Source organism: Musca domestica, unplaced genomic scaffold, assembly GCF_030504385.1.
Source record: "Musca domestica strain aabys unplaced genomic scaffold, Musca_domestica.polishedcontigs.V.1.1 72, whole genome shotgun sequence".
In the NCBI taxonomy this organism is placed as follows: domain Eukaryota; kingdom Metazoa; phylum Arthropoda; class Insecta; order Diptera; family Muscidae; genus Musca; species Musca domestica.
This window is the reverse complement of record NW_026712388.1, coordinates 573472-590186: the sequence shown is the minus strand read 5'-3', so window position 1 is coordinate 590186 and position 16715 is coordinate 573472. Positions and strand designations below refer to the sequence as shown.

At 35.7% G+C, this 16715-nt stretch overlaps 4 protein-coding genes across 4 annotated transcripts; 2 read left to right on the top strand and 2 right to left on the bottom strand.

The window, feature by feature from the left end:
• Positions 1-518: 518 nt before the first annotated feature.
• Positions 519-1382, top strand: LOC101901512 (protein dpy-30 homolog). The gene is made up of 2 exons (XM_005177716.4): positions 519-700; positions 767-1382. The coding sequence occupies exon 2, from the start codon at positions 774-776 to the stop codon at positions 1059-1061; it is 288 nt and encodes a 95-aa protein (XP_005177773.1). The 5' UTR covers positions 519-700; positions 767-773; the 3' UTR covers positions 1062-1382.
• Positions 1383-1528: 146 nt separating this feature from the next.
• LOC101887723 (uncharacterized) lies at positions 1529-11445 on the bottom strand. Its single transcript, XM_059130300.1, has 17 exons — positions 11237-11445; positions 7399-10084; positions 6403-6453; positions 6163-6338; positions 5986-6109; positions 5885-5916; positions 5065-5258; positions 4866-5004; positions 4528-4802; positions 4322-4452; positions 3993-4258; positions 3764-3937; positions 3604-3705; positions 3494-3540; positions 3332-3431; positions 2211-3261; positions 1529-2036 (listed from the first exon to the last, which is right to left on the bottom strand). The coding sequence occupies exons 1-17, from the start codon at positions 11237-11239 to the stop codon at positions 1669-1671; spliced, it is 5919 nt and encodes a 1972-aa protein (XP_058986283.1). The 5' UTR covers positions 11240-11445; the 3' UTR covers positions 1529-1668.
• LOC101901347 (replication termination factor 2) lies at positions 5874-7261 on the top strand. Its single transcript, XM_005177715.4, has 2 exons — positions 5874-6068; positions 6119-7261. Exons 1-2 carry the CDS (start codon positions 6000-6002, stop codon positions 6971-6973), a joined length of 924 nt encoding a protein of 307 aa, XP_005177772.2. The 5' UTR covers positions 5874-5999; the 3' UTR covers positions 6974-7261.
• A 435-nt stretch (positions 11446-11880) lies between the features above and the next one.
• Positions 11881-14871, bottom strand: LOC101887383 (cytochrome P450 6a8-like). Its single transcript, XM_011298353.2, has 2 exons — positions 13753-14871; positions 11881-12301 (listed from the first exon to the last, which is right to left on the bottom strand). The coding sequence occupies exons 1-2, from the start codon at positions 14825-14827 to the stop codon at positions 11883-11885; spliced, it is 1494 nt and encodes a 497-aa protein (XP_011296655.2). The 5' UTR covers positions 14828-14871; the 3' UTR covers positions 11881-11882.
• Between the last annotated feature and the right edge of the window lie 1844 nt (positions 14872-16715).

The window sequence follows — 16715 nt, the reverse complement described above, 5'->3', positions numbered from 1 at the left end:
GGGAACTAACTTTCGCAGAAAGTATAGAAACGGGAAACCAGATAAAAAAGAACAAAAGTAGCTTGAAAATCAACATTTTAATCTATCAGAATTTTTTATTCGATTTTTGGGTACAGGAACGGTTTTCCAGTCGAATACGATCTGGAACGAAACATATTCGCTAATGGGAAACTGGAAATCATGCTACTAGTTTCTATCCGGTCGAATGTGTTTGGTAAATTTTTTGAAAGAGGAAGTCATTCGAGGCTATTTTTGATTGTTTTCTTTTAAATTTGTGCCCGGGGTTCCAATATAAAGTAGAATAAATGGTAGAAGTTGTAGGTTAATGGTGTGGTTCCAATGTTAACATATTCTAATAATCTTTTGTTAGATCAACGGAATCGCAACGTACTGTTACGTTTACTTTCCGCTAACTTGCATTTATGCAAAGCAATAACACAAAGAGAATTGCCCCTCTTAACAACATGCAGAGACTTGCCGCCAGTAAACTTACTTAATGTAATCATTCACAATAGCAATCGATTGGGGAATTATATGTGTATCAAGTCAAATCACAATAATGCCAAACCTACAAAGTTTATTGTCAAATAGTTGTCAAAATAAGTGTCCGACCTTATATTGGCCTTGATTTGTATATTTTTCGATTGTTTTGAGAGATTCTCGACCTGAATTTGACCAAAAGGACATAATAATCCACGAAGTAAGTAAATAAAGTTGAATAAAAGTTACAAATTGATTGATATTTTTATCCTCCTTGATATTGAAGCGCCATTATGGAGAAGGAAGCAGGTCAAAACAATCAAAATGCTGCCCCTCCTGCCGAACCACAATTAACTGGAAATAACACGAACGCCGGCAATAATGCACAGCAAAAGAAGCCCCGTGCTGATTTAAATTCATTACCCACCCGACAATATTTAGATCAAACTGTAGCACCGATCCTACTTCATGGCTTACAAACCCTTGCCCGAGAACGACCACCAGATCCAATAAGCTTCTTGGCCTCCTATTTGTTGAAGAACAAAAATCGCTGTGAAGAAGCCATACCGGAAAATGTTTAAAACGATGTTGGATTGTCACTAGTCTAAAAGCAGCACCTGCAGAACTGAAGAACACATACCTAAAATTAAATGTATTTCTTTTGTATAGATTCTAAGATAGCTTTTGTGCGAATGTGCGCCCAAAATTGCCACTCTTTGCAAATAACAAAATGCAAACCAGTACAGACAAATCAGTAACACAAATCTAGGGAATGACGGCGATTTATTTTGAAAAGAGCCACGATTATTATTCCGATAGACCCATATCTATAATGTTTGTTTAGTAGCATAACAAAGACCTATGAAGAATATAAATACAAATAATGTAGAATAAACTTTAAATCTTTCGTTTCTATTCGCTGGAAATAGTTGGCGTATCCCGAAAACCTAGTTACTTCAATTGGTTTCTTTGGTTTGAGATAACTTTAGTTAAACAAGCAAAGTAACTCCTCAAGAACCTGATAGAAACTTGAACAAATTATTTAGTGATAAATATTGTATCTAATTTTGGACTCAGTCCAAAAATTGATGTATTTCTGTATTTTTGAATCAATTTTAGTTTATATAATATTTATTCTTAATTTATAACAAAATCTCAATCTTTAACTACAAAATAAGTCCATCATCATTATTCATCAGCCTCAACTTCACTTACTCCAAACATACCTGCCATTAAACAACCATAGTTCAGAGCATTGGCGGCTGTAATTTCCGTTGGCGTTGGTATCGGGCCATCATCGCCTTCGTATATATAGGGAAGACGTAACATCCAGTATGCACTTTGTGTCAATTTGGGCTCACAGCCCAAGACAAAAACATAATCTCCATCACCGGTACGAACTTTGGGATCCAAGGAAACATTCACAGGAGCCTTTGGCGTGACAACATGAATGCGCATCAGTTGGGCAACATCGAATTTTTTCGTCCGACAGGGACATGGGAAATATAGGGGCATATTATTGTAGACTACCTTGCTTCCACTGTCTCGTAAAATACCTAAAAAATGCAAATGATTTAAGGATAAATAAGACAGAAGGCTTGAAAAAATATTCTTAAAAATCCCCATTTATTTGCTCTGTCGTGCCTTGAAAAATACTGTTTAAAACTCTACTATGGCTTAGAAAACAATTTCCGAGAATGTGTTCCTTAAATTAGATTGGTACAACTCACCTGAACCTCCCCTTAGAATTTTATCCGGAGCTGACATCATAAAACGATGTCCCCTCGGACATTCATATTCGAATCCAACGAAAATTTTCAAAACAAAAACTTCACCCATTTTACGATAGCGTGTTTTTTCATACGCCCATTGGGCTGAATGTTCCAGGCGTACTTGAACATCCCAGGGCAGGAGAAAATTGGAACCAGATAAAAATCCAGATTGGAAATGTTCCTGAAGTCCATGATTGTGACTGTAGACCGAACTGGCACCAACACAACACAATGACCAACTGGGAAATTGTGGTAATAAGCCAATCGGACTTTGAGTATGCATCATACCGGGTAAATATTCTGTAGTGGAAGGTTGACGATATATTGTGCGTTCTGTTGTTTCTTCGGTGATGGCATCGTTTTCTTTCACCTTTAAAATAAGTTCATTTACCGATTCATCCGAACTATTTTCTTCATCATCGTCATCTTCATTATCCTGATCTTTATCGATTTTGTTCATTTTATCCATTGATGTCGAGAGACTAAGATTGGTGAGGGTACGCTGGGAAGCGGCCAATGGTTGGGAATTATTTATGGGGAATTGTTCTTCATCGGAATAACTATGTATCGAATGTTCATCCATGTCTGTATTTTTACGCATGGGTAATTTTGGAAATCCCCGTTCAAATTCAGCAGCCCGGTAGTCGTTAATGGATGGTTCAAACACCGCAAAGTTGATGCGTTTCACTTTGGCACATAAATTACAATTGCTGGCCATATATTCATAAAATTCATAATTAGCATGCCTTGTGCTGTAGGGGTCTTCACGTCGTCCCTGGATTTTGCCACAATTACAAGCCGATATAAATATCAAGCCACTAGAATGCTCTGTGGGATCTTTGGCAATGTGTTTGGGTCTGGCACAGGGATTCCCTCTTAAACTTGGATATTCACACTGTTCTTTTCCATTCCTCCAGCAGGATTCGCACATTTCTCGTAGCTTTAATTCATTTGTAGTTTTATCAGAGCCTCGGGCATATTTCATATATAAAGCAACGGCTTCCTCGACCTAATATTTGGAGGCAGAACAATACATTAAAAAATGATATATGTTTAACATAAATATCTACTTAACATACCAGTTTTTTGTGCACCGTCGCACTGTAGTAGGTTAAAGTTGGGTTATTATACATTGCAAATGCTTTTTGCAGGCCAATATCACAGCAGGCTTTGAAAAATCTATACAAAAAAGATGGTAAGTTTTAGTAAATTATTACGTAGTTTAAGTTTAGGGGATTTACTCGCTATCATAGTTCAATATTTTATCGAAATTTTCCAAATAAGCTTTCTGTAACATAAAGTGGAAAAAATATTAAAATACTATATTAAAGAATATTTACTTAATGCTCACATAATCTGGATCATTAGCCTCAAAATCAGCATTATCAGGATTCTCAATAAATAGTTTATGCAACATTTTGAATATTTCATACCATGATTTAAAATTTAAAAGCTGTAAATAATAACATTTATGGAATAGACGTTTAAATGATCATCCAATAATGGTATACCACAAAGTGATGTTTTCCTTTGAATTTGGTAAGGTTGTCATTGAATCCCGTTTTAAAGGCCTGTTCTACATGATCCTTGAGTAAATCTATAAATTTCCGATTTTTAATGTACAAATCTTCGGAGGATTCAGTTTTTGTGGTTACATTGTTAAAGGACAATGGTTTTCCGAATCCCTGAAACAAAAGAAAATTAGAAAAAACACATATTTCACCACTTTAAACAACCTACCTTATATGGAAGTAAATCTTCTTCCTCATCATCATCCTGTGTAAAAGTAGGCTTGTGCAACAGCTCTTGGAGCAAATTTACCGATTTTATTAAGGGATCTTCTCGTAGCTTCTCATTTAAATTATAATAGACAAAGCGTAGATTGACTGGTATTGAAAACAATGAATTGTTGCTATTGTTTACCACAATAAATTCATTACGTAGCATTTTGTAAATATTATCCTCAACATCGAATTCAAATTTTGAGATTGCATCTTTGGTTTTCTCTGCAAGATCAAACCAAATTTTTTTTTTTAATAATCTAACATTAAATCTCTTAAAATACTAACCATGGCCATCGGGTAAGTTTTCAAATAAGAAAATAACTCGGGGTGAGCAAAGACGAGCCGGTTTGCCCAGGATGAAGCCTGTATTGGAATTCTTTAACAGTTTTGGAAAGAATTTTAACACATGGCGATCTCTGAATTTGAGAAAAATTAATAAATTATGAGATTTTTACATAGACTTATACACAGTTTATTTACAAACTCCTTACCTTATAATCTTCAATGCCTTGAAGACACCCAACAATGAAGCATCAAACGTAACACTCAACTCCACGAAAACAATCAAGTGACAAACCTGCGTGGCAAACAGGAACATGCGAGCAAAACGACTACGCACCTTCTGGTTGAATGTTAAGAAATCTTCAAATCGTTGCTTTTCCAAATCTTCCAATAACATTTTTTGCATACATGCAGAATCATAGGAAGTTTCAAAATGTAAATATAATATCGTTTCCAAAGGGTTGTAGTAAAATTGAATTTGTCCCTAGGCGAGAAAGCATAAAGGCTTCAAACATTATGCCAGGAATATAAATCACAATTGCTTTACCTCTCGAGGATCATGTTTTATTGTACTTGGATGACAACCTAAAACGTCCAATGCTGCCATTTTATTGCAGTCAGGAAATGCTGACTTTCCAATAACTCCAACAATCACCAGCTTCTTGTCATCTTGAAAAAGAATTTTACTGCGGAAAGTGTAAGGAGTTTAAATAAGGAGAGCATTTTTAATTGTAAATGTAAATTACTTGAATTGTTCCGGTATATCCGGATATGACCAATGTAAATGGTCCGGCATTTTGTGATAATATTCGAAGTATTTTTCAATTTGTTTGTAAATAAATAAAATTGTGCCGAAAGACGGATGCAGACAACGAAGTGGGACGATTTCGGCGAGGCGGCGTCGAAATGTATAAGTAGAAGAGTTAACTCGCCGCAACAGCTGTTTGTTCACCATATGGCACAATGTATACAACAGGTGATTTTTGTTTACATTTACATGCATATAAAAGGTCCTATCTGGGAAATTGTTTTATTTTAACTTAAAACATAGGGCAATTGATTAGATTGGAATAACATCCCGTTACATAGTGTCACCTAATATGTAGTGTGAAAAAGTGTGTGTGTTTTAAAAGAGATGGAAAAAGGGAAATTAAATAAGAGCCATTTTTCCGAGCACTCTTCCTTGCCTTTCAACATTTGATATGCAAGACTTGGGAAAATGTTTTTATAAGTGCCGAAAGTCTATTGGATACTATAATACTCTGGTATAAAGTTGAATTTTTCTGGTTACTTTGTAGTTGAGCAATGGCTGTACCATGAATTAATATAACTTTTTTTTATAACTCTCATTATGTCTTAATTTTGTCAAAAAATTGAGCCTTTAGTATGTTTACATTAGTCCTTTTTAGGGTTAACATCCTACATGAAGATTTATTCTTATGTTTTAAAGAGGCTTTGTTTGGTTGTTACACGATTTGATATTTCCCATACATGTAATTTGACAATCGGTTTGCGCCGCCATTTAAGTAAGAGATTAATATCGTGACATATACAGAAGCTACTTACTGTGAAACATAGACATTGAGTGAAAAATACATCTAGCAAAGAAAAAAAAAGATAAATAAATCATATAAATCATAATAGACGCAGAAATAATAGTATATTACTCAAAAACTTCAATATGGGATGTGATGGTGGAACTATACCAAGACGTGATGAGTTGGTGCGTCTCAAAAAGAAGCCAGAACAGGTAAGGGCACACACTATTTCCAACTTTGTTTTACGTTTTCTCTGTTACAGAAAGACAAGGATTCGGAACGCGAGTTCCGTTGGAGACATTGCGCCATAACACAGCAGCGACTACAGGAACCAATAGTAATGTGTGGCCTGGGACGATTGTATTCCAAACAAAATGTTATCGAACGCTTGTTGGAGAAGGAAACAATGCCCGATGTGGCTAAACACATCAAAAATCTCAAGGATATCAAACAGCTCAATTTGACTCCCAATCCAGCATATACTGAAACAGAGAAATCCGAAGGTTTACTAGACACCAGTCATGCTCCATATATTTGCAAACTAACCGGGTTGGAAATGTCTGGAAAATTTCGTTTCATTGGCATGTGGTCTTGTGGCTGTGTCATGTCAGAGAGAGCATTAAAAGAAATCAAGGGAAGTTCGGCAGGTGCTTGTCCAGTGTGTCAACAGCAATTTGGTGTCGAAGATGTTATTGTATTAAATGGCAATGATGATGATTTGGAATTGATGCAGGCTAAAATTGATATGCGTTTGGCAAAAAAGAAAGCAAGTAAAAAGGATAAAAAGGAAAAGAAAGATAAAACAAATACAAATAATGCACCAGAGGCGGATAAAGTTAAAGAGGAGAAGACCGATGATTTGCCTTCTACTAGCAAAGCGGCTAGTAGTGTAACTAATGGTACAAAACCCGTTTCAAAGTTGGTGGCAAATCCCAAACGTTTGGGAGCAGCCTCAGATGCCATGCAGGATCCAGAGCTGAAGCGTTTGAAAACTGACTACAGTGTTGCCAAAGATCCCAAGGCCAGCGATGTCTTCAAATCTTTGTTTACTTCTCATAAAAGTGAACAGGAACAAAATCGTGCCCATTGGGTCACATATAATCCGTTTTATAACTAGCATTAGCTTAATTCTGGGATAACATATTTCTGTTTACCATAAATATCATAGCTGTATTTAAGGCGATGCAAACATTTGCATAGTTCTAGGGAGAGTTTAGAAACATATTTTAAAGTAATTATTCAATCATGTAAAATTCCAAGGCATCATCGAAAACACAACAATAATACAAATTTTACTTATTTCAAAATACTTTTTTTATTTTAAAATCTATGCTTAAATTTACAATGCTTAATACTCTTTGAAAATTAAAATAAAAAATATAATCGTTTTTTGGATTACAAAATATATTAGCAGCCTTAATTGAAACTTCCATATAAAATGGAATATATACGTGGAACATTTTTTTCAATACTGACAAAAAATATTTAAATTTTTGTTTTAAATACTTTGAAGAAATCCTAAAAATATAATGATGCAACTTTATTCTTCGGTTTCAACTTCTTCCTCTGCCGCATAATCATCGTAAAAATCAAATTTTGTATCATCAATAAATGGATATTCAGACATTTCAATATCTTGATGTAAGTCGTCATCATCGTGCTCCTCTTCGGCGTCCATCTGAAGACCCTCCGGTAAGGACAATGTTGGTGTACCATTACGATTATTGTTATTAAATGTCACGGGATTCTGAATATCATTATTTTCTTCATTTTCACTGTATCCCTCCTCCTCCTCTTCGCCATCCTCGGTTTCTGAAAAGTTCTCCATTGTAAGGCCATTTGTATTGGTTTGAAAATAATCGTTGCTTTTTTGATCTTCTTGATCATTGTAGCGGGGTTGTTCTTGTCCATTGTATTGTTGTTCGGGTGATCTGTTTTCCTGTTCACTTCCAGATGATCCACCGTAATTTGATGCAGCATCTTCATCATAGGTCTCTTGTTCCATACTGTTATTTTCATTGGAATTTAATTGTTCATTGAAATTATCGTATGAAAATTGATTCGCATTGTTGGACTCGTTCTCTTGATGATTGATAGATTCATTATCACTATTATAATTTGAACTTGTTTGACTTTGATTGATGTGTTCTAAATTCTGGCCGTTGTTTTCATCTGGCATTTCCGTTTCCCCATTTTCTTGTTGTTGTTCATTTCTTAATTCTTGTTGGTTTTGTTCCACTTCTTCTTCTTCTGATTCATTGGCTTCTTCCTCATGGATCTCCTGCGTTCCATTCATATTTTCCACATTTGTCGATGGATTGTGAATCTGTTCCGCAGGTCTCATCATCAGTTGTTGTTGCTGCTGTTGCAACAACATCAAGGCCTGTATTTGTTGCATATACATTTCTTCCTGTCTTCTACGTTCTTCTTCGCTAATTTCGACATTTTCCGTTTCACGCATGTTATTCAACAAAGCCGCATGTTTCCTGGTAACATGCAAAGCCAACGAATTGGAGTCCTTATGAAGTTCGCCGCACACTATACACAACAATGTTTCTTTGGGTTCTGTTTTTATTTCTGGCCCTCCTTTCTGTGCATCCAAATGCTTTTGAATGTGTTTATTCAGATAGGCTGCTTGACTGTAAGATTTACCACAAATGTGACAGGGGAATGGTTTCTCCCCAGAGTGTATTTTTAGATGGACACTTAAACTGGAAGCTTGGGTAAAGGATTTATTACAAAATTTACAAACGAAAGGTTTCTCTCCGGTGTGGATGCGCATGTGAATGTTGAGACTGCCCGATTGAGTAAATGAACGGTCACAAATGGAACATGTAAACGGCTTCTCACCCATGTGGCATTTCATGTGTTGTACCAGCTCCGATGAGGTGGCAAAGGCTTGACGACATATGGAACATTGATAGACCAGCGATAGGCTATGCATGCGCATATGTTCCTTTAATTGAGATTCATGTTTAAAAGTCTTGTCGCATTCGTTGCAACTGAGTGGCGCTTCTCCGGTGCTGTGACTTTTCAAATGTATGGCCAACGATGTGGAGTTCACAAAGCCCTTATCACACAAATGACATTGATGGGGTTTTTTAATGGAGTGCGAACGAACATGGACCATAAGACTGCTGGACTGGGTAAAGGCCTTGGAGCATAGTTCACATTTATATGGTTTTTCACCACTGTGGATACGTATGTGGGTGTTTAAACTGCCAATGTGCGTGAAAGTTTTCTCACAAATGGAACACTGGAAAGGCTTGTTGCTAATGTGACAGCGAACATGCTTAGATAAATCACCAGCACTGGGAAACGATGCCTCACAGTGGCTACATTGGAAGCATTTGGGCTCACCACTAATCAGGGAAGACATTTCTATGGCAGCCTGCTGGGCAGCACTCCTACGTCCCCGTCCTCTTTTCACAGTCGGCATTACCGGAGTTATGGTTGTATTTGCGGCAGGATTTAAAAGTAATATGGAAGTAGACTCCCTAGAATCGCCTGTCTGAAGGTGTAGACCATTAAATGTACCACTTTGCGAATTGGATGAGTATTGAGACTCGGCTTCAACTTCTTCATAGGCCCCCTCTTCGATACCTTCCATTGTGGTCTGTTCTTCATCCACATTGAATTGTTGCAGCTCCGGGGCATCTCTTGTGGTCTCATCTTGAGTTGGATTTGAATCTGAACTGGAATCGGACGAGGAACTAGATGATGAAGACGATGTTGTAGAACTTGAATCATCATCATCCGAATCTGAATCCGATGATGATGAAGAATCATCATCGTTCTCCGCCTCCACATTGTTTGCTTGCGTTTTCTTTCGATCTTGATCCTCCTGTCCCTGGCCGCTATCCTCGGCCACTAGCTCACATACGGGCTCAAAAACCCAACTGTAATCTTTACCATCCTCTAGTTCTTCTTCTGATTCTTCTTGTGGTACAGGTAAGTCAGCATGTTTGGTATTCAAATGTTCATACATATGAAAGGGATTAACAAAATACTCCTCACAACACATACAATGAAATGTAAGATCCGGTGTATTCTTTTTAATTACCGTTCTTACCGAAGCCTGTTGCCGCTGGAGGACATCTTCGGTGAGCGGTATTATCGTCAGGGGAAGACCAACATTTTTGTTAATATTATTTGTATTGTTGCCGTTGTGACTACTGTGGTTTGTGTTAATATATGAATTGAGATGTAAGGCCATAATGTATGTCGACTGCAGGAGAAAAATAAATGTGTGTTTTAAAAACTATAGGGAATATATTTTAAATTCTTTAAAACTTGGTATAAAAAGTGTAAAGTTTGAAATTCTATGGCGCGAAATAGGCAAATTATAGAACATCTTATCAGATTATTTTTGAAATTGTTGCAGTTAAATAATAATCTTAAAGCATGCCATCATTGTTCTAGTGAATTAAAAAAGGTTTACATTTTAAAGAATATACCCATGTCTTCTTGTTAAGATATGAATTGAGTTGTAAGGCCATAATATATGTCGACTGCCGGAGAAAAATAAATGTGTGTTTTAGAATGTTTAGATTCTAAAGCGTTTTTAAAATTCTTCACAGAACTGTATACGGTTTTGATTTAACTTTGAACTTTTTTTTTGGCGCGAAAAGAGACAATTTTAGAATCTTTTACCGGATTACTTTTTACAAATGTTGCAGTTAAATAACAATCTTTGATCACCCTAATCACGATTATACATGATTAGGATTGAAATATTATATCTATTCAGTATTATTTTTCATTATTATTAAAATTCAAGGAGATTAAAAAAATAATAAAATATGAAATATTCCAAAATTGTAGTAAATAATTATATACATAAAACATATATTAAAACAAACATTAAAAAGTAAAAAAAATTGCTATTTATTTTTTATATTTGGTTGTTCAAGTATTTTTAAATAAGGTCATTAAAAAATTAATAAATAAGATTAATTCAAAAGATAGTATATTCCCTATTTAGTCATTTTTACTTCACACTATTAACATATCCTTTGTTCTACAGCCGTTTGTAATTTGCCGCGCTATTTCTGATACAAAGCCCCCTCTATACAGTACCAATCATGAATGACTGAGAAAAAACTTGTTATGCCACAAAAAACTAAGCTTTTAATTGTACACGCAATATTACACTTTTCATATCCATCGAATTCCTACGATAATTAATTCAATCACAAAATTATTTAAAATATGCCCACAATTTAATAAAATATAACATAAATTGAATATATTAAGCCCTTTTTTGACAATACTCACTTGCAGCTGTGCGAAAAAATGTGTATTACAAAATTTTTTGGTATACTCGATGAACTCAATAAAACAATTTTATGTCCTTTTTGTGTAAATTAATAATTCTAACCATATCACTTCTAAAACTGGCAATTTTATCCGGAAATAAGGGAAGGAATACGCTCAATTTGCCCGATTTACTTAATTAGAAGGGACAAGAACACGTTTTTTTGTTCCTTTTTATTGCTTATGCTTCTTTATTCATTAAAAATAGATAATTATAAAAAGCAACTAAACTAGAAAGGATTCATTGGTTGTTTTGTTTATAGTTGTTGTTGTTGTAGGCTGTCATTTGCAAAGTAGGGATGCAGAAATCGACTAGAAATAATCGATTAATTGCGGGAAGAATCGAAACAGCCATAATGCCGTGGGGAAACATATGGTTCTTTAAATAGGTTTATATTCAGCAATAAAATATGATTTGTCCAGAAATGCAAGATTGTAAAAGTTTTTACTGGGCTAACAGATATTTCCTTTATGATATCGAAAATAATAATTGCAAAACTTGTAGATTCTTGCACGTTCTGGAATAGAACAAATGTTTCGTTTGTGAAAATATTGACAATTAATATTAAGTTTACTTAAAAACGTCTGTCATTTGGCATTAATATGCTTTGTTATAATAACAAGCATCTTATGTATCGTTGCCTTTCATAGTTTTACTCAAGCTTGTCTAGTTTAATGAAAATAAAAAGCATATATTTCAATTTTTTTTTTCATTTATTTAATGGCTCCACTTTTAAAAATATATTTTCAACACTTAAACGTAACATTTCCTTGTTGAACAGTAATTCCTTTGGTGTCTTCTCACAAGTGGAAAAACGAAAATGACGTAACAGTGTAGCTAAACAACATACCATTTCAATATAACTAAAATTAATGGCCGGACAAGCCTTAGGTCCCTCACCAAATGAGAGATAAGTGCAGGCTGGGCGTTTGACATCTTTATCAAACCTCTCAGGTTGGAATATATCTGGTTCGGGGTAAAATTCGGGATTATTGTTGACGGCATGACTGGGAATGAGTAATAAAGTATTTGGTTCAATATTCAGAGAACCATTTGTGGTTGGTAGTGTGCAGGCACGGCGGCTATATCTCGATACGGCAAAGAGTAGGGGATATTTTCGTAGGGTTTCTAAATTAAAAAATCATTATTAAAATTAATTATCATTAAAATGAATTAATAGCATGTTCCGACTATGATAAAATCTTTTACAAGGTTTGGCAGGTTTACAACGTTTGAAAAACACAACTCTGAAGTAAGAGTCTTCTTGAAGTTCTGAAACAGGCCAATTGCTGACCGTCTGCATGGAAAATAACGCATCTTCCAGTTCCAAAACTGCAAGAATGTAAAAATGTTTACTACGATAACCGATTTTCCCTTTATGTTATCGAAAAAAATTGCAAACATAGTAGATGATATCGATATGATTAGATTCTTGCAGGTTTTCATGGCAGAAGAATACAGGTAGATGCATCAAAGCTTGGGAGCATTGATATGACAAAAAATATAAATGTTTTTTCAAATATAAGTAGATTTTTAAATTTTTTTTCTTATACGACGTCATTCGGAGGTTATTAGAATTCGTGTTTTTCAACAATTTTTAAAAATTTAAATAATTTTTCATTTAACATTTTTAATTCCAAAATTGGTTTGACAGTTCATTGTCCCAGCAGCTGTGTCGATGCGTCTACCTATATTCTTCTACCATGCAATGTATTATCCCGAGTAAATAACATTTGAAGTTTATTATCTTCTTTATATTTATTTTGGCTCGAGGTCTGGCGAAATTTAAAAAAATTGTTTTTTATTTTTTCGATATTTCGATCATAATTTATGATCATTTATTATTTTGGCTCGAGGTCTGGCGAAATTTAAAAAAATTGTTTTTTATTTTTTCGATATTTCGATCATAATTTATGATCATCATCAGGTAATTGACTTAAAAAGAAACAATCTACATAAGTATATTAAGAAAACATTAACGAATTTTATACAAATTACATTAAATTAATTAATTTTAATTATTAAATAACAATTAAACAACGCTTTGGCTGACATATTTGCGACTTTGGAGTAAATTGCAGTGCCAATGGTAGAAGAATACAGGTACTCGCATCGACACAGCTGCTGGGACAATGAACTGTCAAACTAAACTTGAAATTGAAAATTTTGAATGAAAAGATATTCAAATTCGTAAAAATTGTTGAAAACGAATATCATAACAATCTCCGATTGGTGAGAAAACATGTCAAACTCTACTTATTTTTAAAAAAGCATTTCAAAATTTTTGACATATCAATGTTCCCAAGCGTTGATGCATCTACCATGCGCAGTGCCAATGAGAAAACCCAGTGCTGCTTTCTGTTATTATGAAGATTTCGCACCGAATTTAAAATGAGTATAACTATTTTTGTATAGTAAATCTGGTTGAATAAATCCGCATCAAGCAATTTTATCCCGATAATGTGGGTTAATCTCGATATAATTTTGTATCTAAACGAGCCATTAAAAATTGTATTCCAATGATTTCTATGACCCACCCTTGTAAATGATTATACCATGGTGTCCACAAACAAACTTACCCATTATAATTTGTTTAATATAACGCATTTCCTTGACGGCCTCAAGCGTTATATTATTGTTATGTCGATCCAAAATATCCATCACTTGACTGCGGGCCTTATCTTGAATTTCAGGATTTTTGGCCAATTCGTAAAGAGCCTCACACAGAGCCGATGATGTGGTATTATAACCGGCAGTAAAAAAGAGGAAAACTTCCCCCACAATTCTATCCAAGGTTAATTCGAAATTTTTCGATTCCTGAGGATCGTTTTTAATTTTGATTAAAATATCCATAAAGTCGGCACGTTGTATTCCATATTTCTCACGATATTCTATGGTTTCTTTGACAAGTTGGGTAAAAAATTCCCTAGTCTCTTGGCTGTGATATTTAACATTGAATATTTTTAAGATATTCAAATATTTTGTTTTGAATTGTAATAGGGGACGAAAATGTTCTGTGGTCGCCTTATCACCGAAGTAGCGAAATTTTGCATTGACATCTCTTAGGCTATTGCACTCAACACCAAAGCCCACACTTCCAATGACATCGACAGCAAAACGAGAACATAAATCTCGCATTTCGAGGATATTATCGCGTTTTTGTGTAACAGATTCTCTGAGGACCTGGACAAATTCACCACACACTCGATGCATTAAAGGATACATTGCTTTGGTACTGTTCGCCGAAAAACAGGGTTGCAATTTACGCCGTAAATGCCTCCATTGATCGTATTCTAAACGACCCATATTAGCTAGGAAGGGATCATTTGGATTCGCATATAAACCACGATCTGCAAAACTCTCATATTGTGTAACGAGAATTTGTTCAATTGCTTTTTGATCCTGCACAAAGAGACCGGAAATGAGTACCAATTCAATAGCCTTGAATGATTCTCGTTTCTCGTACATATCCTGATATATATTTTGTAATATTCGATAGAGAGGTTTGTCTTTTGTTGCTTTTTGTAGGACCGAGAAAATATTTAACAGTTCCACATTTTGTTTTCGCCAATACCAGACGCGTTCACAATATTTAAGGAGTATTATTATTACGAATAATAACAACAATAAAAACAGTGCTCCGACCAAGGACATTTCGTTTATTTCGTGGCTAAGTAAAATAAATATTGTAAATGCTCTTGTCCGGAGCTATATAAATAGACTGAAATTTTTAAATCATATTTTTATCCAATATTTTCTTTTTTTGTTTAATACAACCAGTTCAAATTCAATTCAAATCTTGTATAATTGTGTGAAGCTTTTAATTATTTAATGCATCATGTAGTTAAGTGTTAACGAACCCCTTTTTACAGATTTCTTTAGAGAATCCAAAGGCTGGCTTATCATTCCACGTGCCAATATGGGACATAAATTACAATATTTTGTACAGGGTGAGATAAAAAAACTGCATCAAAGTCAAATGCCATAATTTTTAAATTTTTTCTCAAATTTTATTGGATGAAAGCCAAATATGTCGGAAATAGCATTAAATTTTAGAATAAGTTTAGATTTGCTCGAACTGGTCACCTTTGGCACGAATTGGGGCCTTCAAACGGACAATGAAAGCGTCACACGCTGCCCGAATGTTGCTCTGTGGTATTTTGGCCCATTCCCGGCGAAGCGCTTGCTTGAGGTGATCGACAATTTGCTTTCCAAAATACTCCAGACACAATAGTCCAACGGATTGGTATCCGGAGATTTTGTTGGCCATTGTGCGCTGGAAATAATGCGAGGAACCTCATTTTATAACCATTCTTGGATGGCGCGTCTTGAGTGCTATCGTGCTGAGTCCTGTTGGAATGTCCAAGGTCTGCGGCCAAAATGTTTACGTGCCCATATTCGGCATTTATTCTGATGCCACGATCGATTAATACGTGCGGAGAGCGACCATCGGCGGTTATGTCGGCCCACATCAACACCATGACCGGCGCTTGAGTTCTGGTGGCCAACCAAAGTTGCGCATTTTCAGCTCCTACCTCTTTGGCAAGTAAATCTGACGCAGTCCTGTTGGAATGTGCAAGGTCTGCGGCCAAAATGTTTGCGTCCTTCTTTACGTGGTCGATTAATACGAGCGGAGAGCGACCATCGGCTGTTATGGCGCCGCACACCATCACCATGGCTGGCACTTGAGTTCTGGTGGCCAACCGAAGGTGCACATTTTCAGTTGACCTCTTTGGCAAGTAAATCTGACCTCTTTGGTGCTGAGTCCTGTTGGAATGTCCAAGGTCTGCGGCCAAAATGTTTGCGTGTCCATATTCGGCATTTATTCTGATGCCATGGTCGATTAATACGAGCGGAGAGCGACCATCGGCTGTTATGGCGGCCCACACCATCACCATGGCCGGCGCTTGAGTTCTGGTGGCCAACCGAAGGTGCACATTTTCGGCTGACCACTTTGGCAAGTAAACACGATCATTTTGTTTGTTTACAAACTCCTGGATAACGAATATAATCTCATCGGAGAAAACCAAATTCGGAATTTCAATGGCTTTACCCCGAGTTCATCTTTCAATATTTGCCGAATGAAATATTGTGATATGTTCAGCTCACGAGCCATTCTTTACTTTTCGAACCTTTTCTGCTGATGTTGCTGTTTTCTTCCGTCCACTTGCTTGACGTCGGGCTACGGTACCAGTATCACGGTAACGAGCGATGGTACGAGACACAAAAGATTTATTCACATTTAATTGCTGGAATAATTTTAACAGCTGTCGGACGAGTGGCTTAGAAATGATAGCAATCTGAAGTTGGTTTCAGTTTTTACGTCTCACCCTGTATAAAAACATGCAGAAAACTATTCTACTGGAATTAAGCCTTTGATTGTTATTGTTTACCAGGGGGTAAGGCAGGGAATACCTGTTCTATTAATAGACACTGTTCTATTAATAGACACAGGCACGGTCGACGAAGGGGTTTTTGTTGTAACAGACAAAACAAACTTACATGGTTATGTTACTTCGTTCAGGTTGAACGAAAGCATAAC